The sequence below is a fragment of the Carassius auratus genome, chromosome 32 (assembly GCF_003368295.1).
Source record: "Carassius auratus strain Wakin chromosome 32, ASM336829v1, whole genome shotgun sequence".
Taxonomy (NCBI): domain Eukaryota; kingdom Metazoa; phylum Chordata; class Actinopteri; order Cypriniformes; family Cyprinidae; genus Carassius; species Carassius auratus.
The window spans coordinates 23,620,593-23,638,000 of NC_039274.1; the positions used below are offsets into that span (position 1 = coordinate 23,620,593).

General features: G+C 38.4%; 1 protein-coding gene across 1 annotated transcript in view; it reads right to left on the reverse strand.

Annotated features, from left to right (window-relative positions):
• Positions 1-17,408, reverse strand: part of LOC113051862 (ankyrin repeat domain-containing protein 11-like) — a 130,429-nt gene that overhangs the window by 24,778 nt on the left and 88,243 nt on the right. Inside the window, exon 3 of the mRNA XM_026216017.1 lies at positions 284-429. Within this exon, the coding sequence (XP_026071802.1) occupies positions 284-370 (87 nt within the window). The 5' untranslated portion in view covers positions 371-429. The remainder of the gene's footprint in view (positions 1-283; positions 430-17,408) is intronic.

The window sequence follows — 17,408 nt, forward strand, 5'->3', positions numbered from 1 at the left end:
GAATCTCATTATTCAGCATGTTTGTTAAGTCTCCTAATTAAAGATTACCATATTCTTACAATTTTGCAATCAATCTTAGGGTATAAGGTGGTGTGTTTTAAGCACTTTTTCCATCTTACGAAAAAATGGTTACAAAAATGTTTTATGAAAACATCAAACAGACATCACAGTGATGTGTACTGTTAGTGTGAAAAATGTTTAGATTGTATAAAACAAATAAAATATCCCCATTCTTAATAATTCTGAAATAAGCAGTAGTTTAGTACTAAAAAGATTTTCTCACCTTCTTCCCACCCTGCTTTTCCACCATGTCGGTGTTGGATGGGAAGTCATCCAGCTGGGGGGTTTTAGAACCCCCACCCTTGGGCATCGTTCAGCTATTGCCACGCCAAACCTCATTCACGCTTCCATCGCATCGTCATCGACCGTCTGTGAGACAGAGAGGGGGAAGGACACATTTTACTTTATTGTCAATATCCTTTAAAACATATCACTTTCCATTTTTGTTCAACTGGCCATTTTCAAAGTTCCTTAAAGCAACAGATCTTAAACAGACAATTTAAGCAACACTTTCAAATATCAACAGAATTCAGTAAATTCATTGCACTGATTGACCGGCCAGTGATCGGAATCAGCCGTTTTTTTTTGCATGACTGGCCCAGATCGGTGACAGGTCAATCAGTCTCACGTCTTGCCGATTCCAAGCTGATCCAGGGATTACGTCACAGCCATGCGCACACTCACAGTAAACATGTCGCTTCGCGTGAGAATGATTCTAATTTTAATTGCATTCAGTGTAAACGGCAACTTATAATGTATTTATGTCGTCCCAGATGATGCTTGCACAGCCTGAGTGAATGTGTGAGAGACGGCGCACACAAATTAACTCACAGAAATGTATAGATCCATAATGCGGTAGAAAGATATTTACAAAATATGATTTAGGTAAATAACATTATACGGCGACGTGTTTTGTTACATACAACAGCTAAAGTGAACTATTTCTTCCTCTTTCCAGTCAAAGTCCAGACTGGGGGAATTGTAATGTTTAATAATTAATTTTATTATTTAAATAAATTTAGCATTAAAATTTGCATCGATTTTTGTCTGTACATGCTGTCAATTACGGTTTACAACTTTTCTATTGGTTACAATACACAATACAGAAATCTAGATCTGCGTGTTGATTCTGAAGCTAGTAAACAAAACAGCAACCTGGAGACAGTCACATATACAGAGATCAGAGCTAGCGGCAAAATGATAAGATGAAGATATAAAAACACTACAGTGTCTTAGTGCAGAGTGTGCAAGTGCACTGCAATTCATTAGTACTGCAGGGTTGAGATGACTGCTGCTGCTGCAAAAAAAAATCAATTCATTATAGTACTGCAAACGTACTGGACAGACAAACCATAGAGATACAATACAAGCTTTTGCATCTAGACTTTGACAATGGTATGCCATTCAGAAGTGATTTGGGGTTTAATCTCTAAGATTGCGGAGTCATTTTCCCCCCTCATTTGGGAGCCATTTTTATGTTGAACATTCTCACAGGACGGCTGTAGATTCGAGATGCCCTGTCTCAATTTAAATAAAGTATGTGAGTTCACAGCAATCCGTTCTACTGCAGGTCTTGCTTACCGAAATATGCATTGCATCACACCCAAATGTTGTGAAAGTGCAAAAGACGAGTGACTTAATCACCCTCAACAGAGATCTAGTGAAATTTAACCAAGATTTGTATAGGAAACTCCACCCTTGAACAAATATTTGTGTATGCTGAACATCAAGGCTTAACGTGAGGGCAGTTGTACACTATAATCATCCCTCCATAATGCATGTTTTAGTTTTGTGCGACATGCAAGGCTGCCCATTGCTTTCTCTTCTCCGGGAAAACTGGCACTCACCAGTATTCTGGTGCCACAGCCATCTTTCTCCAGCCCTTCTATTCAAAGACAGCTTCTATTTATATCTCCAGCTAACGTAGTGCACGCACATGCAGACAGACAGTAATACTGCTCTTCTGTTATTCGGGCATGTCTCCCACACCCCATCCTCACCGAAAGGTCAGGCTCCAATGTGGATAAACAAACGTGTTGAGGAATTGACACACAAACGCAGACATGCTTGTACCCTTAAAGTAGGTCGATGCATGTTCTAGAACAATACAGGCCCAAACAGGTCTGCTTTAAGATCAAAACAACCACAGGCCATTCAAATATGTCTATATGTTAACTGTGAGAGTCCACGATTCAACTGGGTGGAGGGAATAGCCAACGAATCCCCCAAAACAACATTTAGTCAATAATGTCCACTCTGAATGCAAACACAGAGCATAATATGGTGTAATGCATCTGTTTGTGGAATGTGCATTTGTCTGCATCATGCTTCTAAACTTGTTTGTGTTCTGCAAGCGTTACTGCAGGAAAAGAAATGCGCGAGCACACACACACTTTGAGGAATAGCACCAAGAGAAGAAACACAATAACATCCATTCCAGAAACACGGCTCATTTCCTCTGCTTTCCACCCCAATCAAAAGCTGCTGCGCATCTGCCATCAGTGTGGGTGCTTGTGTCAGACAAAGTGTTTTCTTTTGCCTGCAGCCAGCTGTAATTCATCACATATGAGGTCTACTTTTAGCACTGTACTCTACTGTAGCTGGAGCAGACGGCACAAGGCCCAGGCTTACTGACATCTCCCTGCATCCGTTTCCTGCAGCACAACAACACAACAGCAGTGTGTGCAAGTTTGTACATATTCCCAGCGGGGGTCTAGCATACTCCTGGGCCCTGGCAGACTGCGCAATAACGTTCACCAAAGCCAATCTTCATTTTTGAGACCGTATAGTGTGGAAAAAGTTGACATCATGTCCTAACTACACACTGCAACAAGCGGGATCTCTTGCATGTGAATTAGGCCATGTCTACTATATCTTCTTATAACTGGGTTCCACATGACATTTTGTTGTACAAGTTAAACTATGACATTTCTTACATTAGACCTGCAAACATCTGCAAAGCTAAATGGTAGCACTGCTACTAGGGTTGTGGTGATAGATGATAGAATCTATCAGTTGTTTCACTTCAGCACCGCATTTCAGACAGACACACACACACACACACACACTGCAAGTGCGAGCGCGCAATAAAGGACTAGAGTTTGTAATGCTTTGACTCGGATAACTCGTTAAATCCATGAAATGAAAGAGATAGAAAACGAGGAGTTGGTGTCCGACACATTTAATGGCCGCTACACGGCAACGCGTTCTTCTCATTCATTAGAGATGAACGCTTTCATGGCATTAAAAATAAAGCAAAGACAAAATAATAAGGCAGCAGAGAGAAAATCATCCATAGTGGTGGCTACCTACGTGAGAGCCATTATGGATAAGTTCGCTCTGCCGCCTTATTATTTTCATGCACACCGGGCTATAATGTGATGCATGCAAAATACCGTCCGTTACAAAGTCTCCATCCACAAACAAACGTACATCGTCTGCAGATATAAGGTATTTCATTGCACTTTAACAAGTAATCTGAACGGCCTGTATATGTGCAATATTTTTTTTAATGCCACAGTTATGTTAGAATGCATCTCATTCTTATTTCTGTGGCAATGCGTCAGTCTCGTCATGAGGCGCGGTCCGGAGTGGTGTATGTTGACTCAGTTCAATTCAACTTTACTCTAAATATATCAACTTACCTGTTTGGAATACTTTATATTTTGCAGGTTCGATTATGTCCAATATTAGTGTTAAACTGTTAGACTTAATAAATAAATATACTACCGATTTTCACTGTTGACTGATTTTGCAGAACATTTAGACTGATAACTTTCGTGAGGCAGATGAGGCAGATTTGTCACAGGACGCACGATATGACAGTAGCGTCCGACTATATATGAAGTTGCTGTTTAAAATACAGAATTTTTATATTTAACCTTAGTTAAATCAGTCAGTATGTTTTATGCTTTTTTTTCGATTATTGGTGATTCCATAGGCTCTCTCTTGCGCACATGCAAGGTTTAAAACACCAAATAGTTATGCTATGACAAGAACAAAGAGTCTCTCTCTTGCTCCACCCATGCACGATAATATCGTTTTTCGGTCGATCTCACGGGCTGACGATATAACGATTTGAAAAATGACCATATCGCCCAACACTAGCTGTTACAATATATTTCAGTGAAACAGAGTCAAAGGTCTGGAGTGAGTTATATGTAGGAATGCACAATATTATCGGAATCAGCCTAAGGCTTAAAATGTAAACATTGGCCAATTTAAAAAACGTATGCTGATATGCCTTGCCGATAAGACAAATCGCTCACATGTGCTCAGGGTGTGCTAGCGATCAGATCACATCAGCAGTGTGGTCACATTCTTGAAAAGTGATTACATTCACTGGTTTAGATTGCCACATTTGAGAAAGTACGTACAGAATAACACACAGTGTGCGATAGAAGAAAAATAAAAACGTTACATGGGTCCTAATGCCTGTCCGGTGAGGTCTTTTATTTATTTAGGGAGTACTGTTGGCCTACTTGTAATAAAATGAAAAGTAATTAAAAAAATACATAACATTAAGATACTTCTGTTTCTGAATAAAGCAGTAATTGACGTCCTAAAAGCACGAGTCTGTTTTGATTTAAAGGTCGGAAACTATAGCTTACATGAATAATAATAAAAACTAAAAACATGACACTTGTAAATGTAATAATTTACTATATAAAGATTTTTTCATTCATGTGTGATATATACTAATATTTACAGCTCTTTTGCTTTAGACCAGGGGCGTGCAAACTCAGTCCTGGTGGGCCTCCAACTTGCCTCAGCACACCTGTCTGGAAGCTTCTAGCCTGCCTAGAACCATGACTAGCTGGATCAACTCTGTTAATTGGGGTTGGAGCTGAACTCTGCAGGACAGTGGCCCTCCAGGAACAAGATTGGGCACCCCTGCTTTAGACCATCTATTAATGTTAAATCCACAAACAAAATGCTAAGGTTTCAACTGCACCTTGTCTTTTTGTTCAAAACTGTACAGGAGAGACTTGGTGTGATTTCAGATCGAAAGGAAATGTATATCGGTATCGGAAATCTGCCAAAAAATATATTGTAGATCCCAAATATATACTTTAGTACCAAGCTGACAAAAACAATGACCAGTCTGCAGTGTCAAAAGTCGCAGTATCTGGCTGCTTTAAGCACACAATCGTGATTTACTAAGAAATGTGGTTTTGAGCACTGAAACTGTGCTATTAAAACAACTCCAGTCTTTACTGAGAGTGATCACAGGCTTCACATACAGGTTCAACCGGTTGCATTTTTCAGGCTAGCTGATGAGCAGATAGACGGGCCTTGTTAGTGGATGGCTGGCTCTGGGTCATGAGATTAATCTGGGAGGAATGTAGGCCTCTCAGTTTGCGGAGGCTGACCCAGGGTCAGCAGACCAGTGCTTAGACAGCTTCCTCCTGCCTGCTGATGGTGCAGTCCTGCCTTTGCTTAGCCGGGAACATAAAGCTCCCTCTAATCTCCTGCTTCCACCGGCCCCGACGGCCCCTATACAAGCACATGTGCATACTACACAGATTTGGATGGGAAAACAATAGCATGACTGTTCTCTCAAGGAAAGCAAAACGATTGGGGTGGATCTCATGAAATAAAGAAATAAAAACAAGAATTGATTTGCTGCATGACACAAACTCACACAAACAAATGCAGTATCACCAGATCTAAATGAGTTGCCAGGAAAGACTAAATGCAAAGCAGGTATGCTGTCCGTTTATACGTTCAAACAAGTCAGTGTTCTCGTGTGTGAGATGGGTCATGTCAGGCCTGCAGGGTATGTGAACCTGCAGATGTGTCACAATATTAGAAATGATCGATTTGAATCTATTCTCATTTTGATTAACCAAAATAGATTTTTAAAAACCAAATGCCAGAGAGATTTTTTTTTAGTCTATGCAGTTTATAGTTTGAACAAAACTTTGCTTAGCATAATTTGGAATGCACCTTCCATTCAAGAAATTGCAATAAACATTTTGCTTTTTGACATGAAACCAAGTCTCAGCTTTAAAATGGTAAATTTGATGATAAAACTTTTTTTTGCACACTTAAAGATAATACAATTTATTGAAATGTGATATGATATTTTCCCCATATCGCCCACCCTTACTTAACCTGTTCTTACTTATACAATGTTTGATTAAATCTGTCATGAAGACAATTTATCACAGCCACCATTTTAAATGTTCATATTTTATCACTGAAATAAGAGTAGGAAACAATTATATCATTACCAAGTTATTATTACAAAACCTGTCTTGCGTGCAATTTATGTCTGTGTACAAATCAGTTGTAATTTTATAGTAATGAATGAGTGTCAAATATTATTAAAGACAAGTGAACAGATGGTAAAAAAGAACAGAGATTAAATCAAGATTGGAAATGAGTAGAGATCCCAAGCCTGTGGAATATGCTTACACCTAGCCCTACACATTGTAGTAATTTTATATCAGCAGAGGTAATCGCATATGGTTTTTAAAGTATATTCAGGTATTTCCTCTTGACATAACCTATGAACTGTTAGCACAGTTGGTGAGACACCATGAATAAATTACTTTGCACCTGAACTCTCAGCTCTCAACAAATATTTCTCCATCTATCGATCAATAGGACCTCTCCTCTCCTCTTCTTTGCTGTAGAAATCCTCCCTCTGCGGTCAAACCGGGGCCATCACAGTGTGTTGCCCCAGGAAGCCCTGAATCCAGTTCTTCCTTATTTCTCATACAATCGCTGCTGCACAGTATGACTATTATGGGCTGCTTTGGAAACGGTGTCTCCTGCTGAGATGAAAGGACCCACGACCCCCAGCTCTGCATCACGGTAACGATGGGTGCAGTCATCATGTCCACTGGTATTTAGTGCAGCTGTCTCTCAGTGAAAAATAACCACTGCATCGAGTCAGTGTGGAAATGAGTGTGTTTTCATGTACATCACATCAGCTCAGGCCTCTTTCACCACATCTAAAGTGGAGTCGCAACAGCTTGAGGCTGTGTCCTCATCTCAGAGGTATTCACAAACCACAGACCAATCAGCTGTAAGCCTGACCTCAGCAAAAGTATACTGAAAATAACAGAATTGACAATAAAAATAATGAAGTTTTGAAGCATATGATGTGCACACGTGACAGATCTCACTGGATGGATATAGTCTGGTTGCATCAGGAACATGGAGATGTGTGGGGTATAACGAGGGCCATGACGGAGGCTCGATGGTTCCCAGGTGTTGCTGAGAGCAGCTTAATGAACAGAGCTCAGATGCGTGGCGCGCTCGCTCTCTGCTGTGCTACTGTAACAGCCTATTTACATTTCATCTAAGAGCGGCCGCGGCGGCGAGCCCTGTTTGGTGTGCAAATAGAAGACTGCAGAGGCCAGCCGGGCCCACTGCCGTTTCCAGGCAACGGTGGAATGGGGCTGGCTGAGCAGCCCCTGACCCACACCAATTCATCTGATTAGAGGCTTTTGTGTTGAGAGGAAAGAAGACAAACAAGTGGAGGAGAGAGGCGGCAGGCCATGCTTTCCTTCATGCAGTCACCCTTTATTATTCCACAGTGACATGAGGAAGCTGTACATGTATGCATTCACGCTGAAGTTTTTCTGTAAAAAAAAAATAAAAAGAGAGAGAGAAAGAGATCGCGAGAGAGATGACACTGCTGTATCAGGAGGAGTGCTGAAGGAATAGCAGTGATATTCTGGGAATGTTTCATTGCTGATGAGTAGGCCCAAATATAAGCTGTGCCTGCAGAAATGCAATCAACAAACTGCTCAGTAGATTTCCACAGAATTCAAAAAATCCTCTGCTCCTTGCATATACATTTTTTTCTTATAATTGCATTTTAAATAGGTTTTAAATAAAAGGTTGTATTCACAAAGGATAATTTGATAATGCTTTTCTTTACCATACATCACGGCTGTGAACAATTATTTGTGACTTGCTATTACTAGTCAGAAATAACTGGTATTGGGGTAAAGGACGACCTCACAGACATAGACTAAAAACCACTGAACTCCAATTTTGGTCTTCGAATGCATTCCAAAGAGTTGCAGCATGGAAAATGTGAAGAAAGTGCATAGATTCAGTGTGTGGTAAAACTGAGGCAACTTTGAATCACTACTACTCAAGCTTTGCTGCAATGAACGCCGCTCGCTCATTTTTGACAGTGAGGTGAAAGTGCAATCCATTCTCAAAAAAAAACAGCGACTCTGACTCATCACTCTCCCTCTTTCCGGACATGTTGTTGTCTAACTAGAGACAGGTCTTTATCTCTTTCTCCATCGCTCTACTCCTCCTCCTCTGTTTCACATGCAGAAATAAAAACCGACTACCTCAAGAGAAAACCAGAGAAATGGAAAAGATCACAGCGCACCAGCTGACACACATATATACACGATATGCACACATGTCCTGTTGCCTAGCAACGCATGAACGGGGCACGTGTTTCTGAGAAAAGCGAGAGAAACGGAGGATGGTGTGGTGAGGAGGTGGACTGGAGTGCTAATGAACATGTGTGGACAAACACGCACGTGTGGAAAACCATTCTTAACCTTTTGCAAGGACAAGCTTCCCAATAAATGTGTCATATAAAATTCTGCTCACACCTGGTGTTCACAGCATCAGTCTTGTGACCGGAGACAGAATACAGACTGCACCTGGTATTACGTGTCTCAAATTCATCCTGTGACTACTTGCGTACATAATTCCTTCAAAGAAGGGTCAGAGTATTTTTATGACTAGTGTTACACAATACTAACGCTACAGTATCTTCATTGAACCCAAGCCAAAAAATTATTTTTTTAACGATATTATCATAATGTAATCACATAAAGTACTATTTTTTTAACCACCCAAAGTTTAAATAGAAGTATTTAATAGTGCATTTTAATTGAATAATAACAATGACTCAGCCCTGTAGTCTCCTTTCTGTATTCTACTGAATTGAACATTAGTGCCTTTTGGGTGAACAAAATAAACCATTAATACTAAGACCCTCAATGGTTTCGCAAGAAATGACAGATATTGTGACACCCATATTGGGGACACTGTCATGTCTGAGTGGATTTGTATCCAGGACCGTAGTGACGTGTTGGTAAAGAGCTGATTGTTGGAGTAATGACATTCCTCCTCACTGGTTTTCAAGGCAAATGCCCGTGGCGGTTTATGGAAACATCTTGCACATTAACTAGTGATTTTTATACGCCTGTTTGCAGGTTAATCCTACAGTGACTCTACAGCCGCCATGTTGTGGAAAAACCTAGAAACCAATGATGAAGCTCTTCATCTCAGGCAATGAAAGAAAGAAACACACAAACTCCAGAGTTACACTCAGCCAAACCACTTTCCCCTAGAGACTTTCTTGCAAAATGTGAATGGTTTTCATCACTTACGCCTGCTGCAAAACCAAAACAACAAACAATGAGCGTGTTTACAATGTCTGTCTAAATGCTTTTAAATGAGTGCTGCATCTAAGAGAGCTCTTATCCAATCAGAGAAGCACTATCAGCGTTATAGTCTGATGCTGAATTCTGTTGGGATTGCCCTCACCTACCAAATATGCTAATCAAACAATGAGCAAAATCTTGCCATAGCAGTGACAGTAGGGGCCACAAGCAGTGATCAGAAAATGTAAAAAGCTACATAATGAAAAATGTGAGCACTCTAACTTTCCTCTAGTGAGAGAGCAGATGGAGAGATGAGAGAGGAAGAGGATGGCACAGAATGCATAATCTGGATCCTCATATTGACAATGCGGCTGGAGTAAGATTAGTCCTGAGAGAAGATTCACACATAAAGAGACCTGTACAAGGCCGAAAAGCCAGCTACAAACCGCTCAAGTTAATGAAGCCATTTGTCACTTCCCTCCTGCCAGCATATATACTCATGGTCTAAAATCAACTTTTCATCACACCTGCCAATGTTGAGGGAATTGAGAAAATGTATTGTCCATTAAGGTTGACACAAAACCAAAGTTTCAGTCAATACCAATACCCAAGTTAACAATTCTCTAAATAAATGTTACATTTTTAAGAAATGAATAGTTCTACTGAACACTGATATATCTATATATATAGACAGACAGATCTATCTATCTATCTATCAATATATCTATCTATCTTTCTTTCTTTCTTATGGAAATAAGCTTATGGAACTGCCATATTGGCTGTTTTTCTGTTTTTCTTTTTTGTTGTTGATATAGGAGTTTATATATAGGGGAAATAATGGAGAAATTTTTATGCAATTCCAACATAATGATTGAATTTGAGATTGAATTTGACTGAAACGGAACTGAACTTTCTCTAAACCTTGAAAAACTTATCTATTTCAGTTACCATGCACATACTTCGTGACTGGCAACATATGCTATTCCAGCAAGTCACTTTTGTGTGCCCAAAAGCACAACACAACAGCGGCAAAACAAATGCAAGCCCTGCCAGAGCAGCCATGCAGCACCACAGCCCCTGCCAAACCAAATCATGTCACAGTAGCTCCCAGGCCATCCTTAAAAATATTCTGGTTTGCAGTAACAGTAATTTTTTTTTTTTTTAAAGGGTCAGTTGGTAGGTCAACATTTTTTTTTCAAGTTTCAATGTAAAAAAATAAAATAAAAAAACTACAATTTTGGTGCTGGTGATTACGTAGGTATGAATTAAAACAAATTAGCATATCGTGACGTCACTGATTGGGTCTTCAACCCGTGCCTTCAGGGGCATCATTGCAAACCTCATTTTGATGCAGGCTATATAGACCATAAACAAATTGAAAGCTTTGTAAAAAACATGTTTTTCGCATGAATTTCAGGTGAGAAAAAAATGAGGTACCGTTTTACCACCGCTACGTGTCAATGCAACCTACAAATGAGAGACCGTTTACTTTGCTTTCTCTTGTCACTTTGAAAAAAATCCTGTTTGATTTGAGTAACAAGTGTTCATTGAATCGATTGTGAAATCGCTTTTGCATGTCTAAATAAGTTTTACCTGGCAAACAACATCAAATATAGGTAAATCCATGGACAACAGGCAGGACGAATGTAAAGATTCAATATATTGGTAACGACCAATATTTCTGATGATTTATTGGTGTGAAGTTACGTGCACAATGACAAACAGGAGTGCAACATTCTCGAAAAACAATAAGCAGAGTGAACAGGCGATCCTAAATTGACAGGGTCGGTTGGGTTACGGCAAACAAGAATATTTCCTCACCTTTCATTCAGAGTACTGCTCTTAAGATTCTACGAAATCAGTCGTGTTACAACTATTTATTTAATTGCAAAAAAAAATCTCTATTTCATTTCAACAGGAAAAATAACTATGGCCTATACACACAGCACAAAATAAAATTAATTCAAATGGAGAAACAAGTATAAAGGTCAATGGCTGCACACTGCAAGCCTTAGTGCAGGTGTTCTCAACCAGGAAGCCCACAGCAATCTTCCAATCGAGAATCAGAAGCACTTAATACAATTTAAAAAAAGAAAATAAATAATTACATTAAAAATAATACATTAAAAATCTAAAATGTTTCTTATTTTAATACTCTCTTAGCAGCTGGATATATATGGTGTCTAAGTGGGATTTCTAGATCTGGAAAAGTCATCAGGGCTCAATGCTAATGATTATTATTATTTTTTATATTTTTTTATTGGCCTGGTTGGGCTAGTGGTTACAATTTTTACTTATACTGCCAGCATTTTCACTAGCCCTGCCACAAAAAAATAATATCAAAAAGTGCTCGTTAATTATCATTGTTTTTGACCCATGTTATATTGTAGTCTAAAAAAAACTAGTGTGTATATATATATATATATATATATATATATATATATATTATATATATATATATATATATATATATATATATATATATATATATGATTCCAAAATTTATATTAAAATCAGTTACATTTTACAATTCTCAGATTCACAGCAAACACTGCTAGCCTAACAAATACCAAGTTCAAATATTATTAAAGACAAGTGAACAGATGGTAAATAAGAACAAATGAACAAGTTACAAGCAATAGCACATAATAAATAAGTAGAACAAAGAATGATGCTTTAGGTTTTTGAGTTCGCATGTTCAGGTACAGAAATTAATAATCAAATGTAAAATAATATTTCACATTCTTTACTGTATAAAATATATATAATTCACTGCTAAAGATACAACAGTTATTTAGTCAAGAGCCGTGTCTGATTTATTTCTGTTCTTGGATTAACATTAAGGACACCGACAGCAGCAGGTTAATCAGTCACATTAAGAGACAATGCATGATCACATAATGACACACATCCAAGTTCACTTAAGACAACTGACCACTTTTGAGGATACTCGCCAAGATGGGTATTTTAACATACTTTTGTATTTGTCTATTCAAGCACAAGATGACGCAGTTAGAAATGTAATAAGAGGCTCAGCCGTTGCCTGAGATGAGGCTGTCTGTGTGCATACAGAGCACACTGAATGGAGTTGCTATTTGTGCCTTCTTGTGTTGGAATGCTTTAAAATCTGTTGCATGATCAAATTGGCCAGGTGCATTTGTCTGTTTAAGCGAAAGAACACGCAAAAGATAATTCCATACGGTGTTTGCACATAGTTTGAGGCGCGCCTCTAACAGTGCGTGAGAACTACATGTTTTTGTCTTTGGCATCTTCATGTCCTTGAATGTTTTTAAAAAAATCGCTTGAATGTTTAAATTAATGAGGCTTATAAAGCACATGCAAATGATAAACATTCATGACGTGTCAGCAGTGGCCTGACTTGGCCAGTGACATATCAGTCAACTGTCCCAAACGTCTTTCACACTGGCCCCTGGCCATCGGGCAGTCCTTACTGTTGAGCCCTGGTCATATGGACATTTTTATAGTTATGCCACTTTACTAGGAAGATATTGTCTGAGCATTTTTTTTTAAAATCCTTGTCCTTAATTCCCCAGTATATTTTCGAAAAACTGGATCTTAAAATTTTTGTTGTGAACCGTAAGGGCCTCGCAGTCAAATAGGTTGAGAACCACTGCCTTGGTGCTGCACTACGATTTATTGCTTATTGATTCTTTGGGCTAACTCAGAAACTCTAAGAAAAACCCCATTGAGAGCTGATGCCCTTAGTTAACTGGCATGCTACTGCATTAACATGACTCAAAAGCTTATTAAGAACTACCAAAACCTTGACCTTGATTTATGTCACATCTCCTGGTGGAAAAAAAGAATGGAAACCAAAAGACATCCAGGCGAGAGTTGTTCAAGTGAACGCCGCTGGATGTGATAACTGCAGAGAGCCCACAGGTGTCAAGAGTGCCTTGTCATCTGTACCCTGAGGCTGGGCCTCGGGCACCGCGCTCGCACTTCAACACAAAGACTACCAAACAACCAATCACTTGAGCACTGCAGTCTAAACACACACACACCACAGGACCTCTGAATTGAAACGTTGTAAGAGGACTGTGTTGCCATGCACTTAAGCTAACAGTCACATGGCTTCATGAGGAACAGACTGAATAGTCAAACAGTAGGGACAGCTATTAAGCTACTTAGTGTGCTAACAATAACAGCCAGACTGTATTGTATGGTAACAGTCTCTGAGGACTTCATAATATCTCAAATTAACCCATTCAAAAAGCTACTTGGTTTGCCTTCAACAACTTCAAAACCATTACCAAGAGAACTAAATAGGGCTACAGGATTTACTCAACAACCCTCTATAATGCGACAATCACAGCTCACTACTCCTTTGAGAATTTTATATTGTTAGTAATAGAATTTGTAGTATTATTATTATCTTATCAGTTGTATTAAGGTTATTTATTTATTTTTTTACACTGAACACAATGACCTACAATATCTTACGCACCACCTCCAGTCCCAAGTTCAGATATAATGAAAAATATGCATTCATACATGGCTACTAGATTTTAATTCAATTTAATAGAGTTCTATCATTAAATAATGCTTGATTATCATATATTATAATGCGTGACTAACTGATGTTAAGAGTGTACTTTCAGATATTTAAAAAGATATATATCTCAGGGCCTAAATTTTGTTTTGGAAAATGGGGGGAATTCCCTTTTTTGTCATATTTTTAAATTACAATCATCCAACCTAAATGTTTCGTCACCAGTGTATTCGTGTTTTACAATGTTGTTGATTCACATTTATATTGTGAGGAAGATTCTTAAAAATAACTTGATTTCAAACTCTGAATTGAATTGATTTTTAACTAAAAAAAGACAAGTAAACGGTCAGTAATAAAATAAGAATATATAAAATGACAATCAATGGCACAAACAAAAATACAATAAGATGCAACAAAAATTTACTGTTAAACACTTTTTCAGGTAGGAATAACAGTAATACTCAGGTATAAAAATACCACAGATACGGAATAATGAATTTAACTCTAAAATAAGACTGGTTAGTCTTCATTGTATAAATAAGCAGACAGCAGCGGGTTATTTAGGTCGCTGTCTCTTTAAGACCTCATGCATGGATCTAGCTGTTACATATAAGTTTTGTTTCTCAACTGTTGACGTTCACTTAATAGCCTACATACTGACAGTGTTTAGAATAAATCGTCTGTTTACATGAATACTTATCAAGATGCCATTTTGACAAAATGTTGTATGTATTTGGCTTAAACACAATAAGGTGCAACAACTTAATTCTGTAGCTGTGCGCTCTCAGATGCGACTATGTGAGCGTGCTTTGGGTGTGAGCTCACAAAAAGGGGTTTCACAGAGAGCTCGCCAGTACGGACTTGAGCACTTTAAATGTTTAAAACTAAGTATTTCAAATTGAAGCCCTGTATATAGTGCATCAGTCTGGCTAGTACACTAAAAAATTTACTAGCCAACGGCAATTCTATCGTCAAGGTGTGTGTAGAGGGTTGCCCAAAGAAATACAATTGTATGCTTTGTTTGACTACACACCCACACACACACACACATATATATATATATATATATATATATATATAAATTAAATGAATGCATTAAGTTTTGACAAATTAATGTTTTTAAATGTGCTGAAATTAATTTCTAACAATTCATGTTTTTGGCAAACAGTGCTGAACATTTACATTTAAATTAAAACACTGTGTGACATTAAATACTGTTTTAATAAACTGCATTATTATTATTAATGTTAATGTTATTTATTTCTTCTGCACAATAATATTTCTGTCATAATAAAAGTTGGTTAAACCAACTTCTGATTTTGGCATGTTTTAAAGAGTTTGTGTGTGCACTGAGAAGATTCACTTTGTATTTGACAATTTATCAAATGATATTGTAAAACCTGCATCATGGAGCAAACAGGGCCCTAAATATGAACGGAGCAAAGCATGTCTTTGCATTCACTTTGTATCTAAGCATTTTATTATTATTTTTGGTTTTACATTTGGTGTCTGGTGAACATGATCCTATACCAGTGTGTAAACAGGAATGATGGATTATGATGGAAACATTCTAACATCAGTTGGGATGCGGTCATGTTCTGGTCTCCACTGGAATCCATGTTAAAATGGGGTAAAAAGATCAACGGAATTAAACTGAAATTTTCCAATCTAACTAAATATAAAAAAAGTGCACATCTGCAATGTGCAGCTGTGCTGTTTTTGGCTGCCACAGTTGCAGCAATAAACTTAAAGAACTCCTGTAAAGTACTTGTTTTAAGTACCAGCAAATCTGTCCATGCATAAACAATGACAAGAGAAAACGAGCATGGCTTGCACTGCTTACCGTATTTTCCGGACTATAAGTCACACTTTTTTTCCTAGTTTGGCTGGTCCTGTGACTTATAGTCAGGTGCAACTTATTTATCAAAGTTAATTTGACATGAACCAAGAGAAATGAACCAAGAGAAAACATTACCATCTCCAGCCACGAGAAGGCGCTCTATGCTGCTCAGTGCTCCTGTAACCTACACTGAGCAGCAGAGCGCTCTCTCGCAACTGTAGATGGTAATGTTTTCTCTTTGTTCTTGGTTCTAAATAAATGCAACTTATAGTCCAGTGCGACTTATATGTGTTTTTTTTTCCTCGGCATGACGTATTTTTGGACTGATGCGACTTATACTTAGGTGCGACTTATAGTCCGAAAAATAAGTTAAGTTAAAATACTGTGTGAGAAATAAAATAATGTGTTAAAATAATGTGTGCTCTTATCATTTTGTGGACAAAATCTCCTGAACTTCGCCCAATCAGATGCTGTATGTAGGACATGTGTGCTTATCGGTTTTCAATGCAGCTAACCTCCAGCCGCTTCATGTCATCTACCAACTCATTAAACTATGACTGGTGAGTAATTGTGACACTGTAAACTATAAAACTAAGATTACATGTGCTTTTTAATACCCTTTTCATAGGTTTAACAGTTTATTATTGGCTCAGAAAATGTGTTAATTTGACTAGAAAACCAGAGATCAGAAACGTAATGTATTGTTCAAGTGTAAGTCAGGCAAGACTTCAGTGTTCAGAAAAAAGGTTGATATAGACCCCAAAAAAGCTATAGCAGATCAACTATTATACCTGAACTAAACTCCTGATTCATTTTGCAGGTCAGCAGTGGCTGCATAAGTGCTGAAGTTTTTGTGGTCCCTAGCTAACAGAGGGCAGTTGGCGGAGATGCCAGAATAGTAGGTATAAACAGTGGGTGTTGGTGGGTGGAACCTGATCCCAGAGTGGGGAAAAAATGCACATGCAGCGAAAATCTCAGAGCAAACATCACCCTTTATTCCAGAGCACCCCTGATGGAGTCTCTGTGGTGGGGGCACAGAAGGGCAGGAATTACTGCACAAGCACAGGGATGGTGCTGATGGGTACGGTTCAGACAGACTATGGAGTGGAAACTGAACCTGAGCAGTGGCGGGAATTAAATATCTGGGAGGGGGATGTCCAAAAAAAAAAAGCCCAAAAGAGGCCAGTTTCTGCACAGAATCCCTAGTATTTCAGATAGTGTTAGATTTGCCAAAATTAGCACATTTACTTTTAAACTATTATTTAAGAAAAGTTAACATTAAATGAACTAAGAGTTATCTTTTTTTATTATCAATATTGTTCGAATAAAATGAATGCAATAAGGCATGAACGCTCATCACAAGTGTTTGAGGCAGCTGCCTGTCACTTAAACAGTTATTTCAAACACAAAATATGGCACAAGACGATATTAACCATGCCAAATGATCATATTTGCAGACACCAAAAGTTGAATTAAAATGGACCGAGTCCTGTTCTACAAACTACACACTGATGTGTGGCTCAAATGTGACTGTAGTGATACAGTGCTGAGAAAGGAACATCGTGTGTATTATCAGGACACTGTCAACAGATGGCCAGCTGCTCCTCCTGCTAATCAA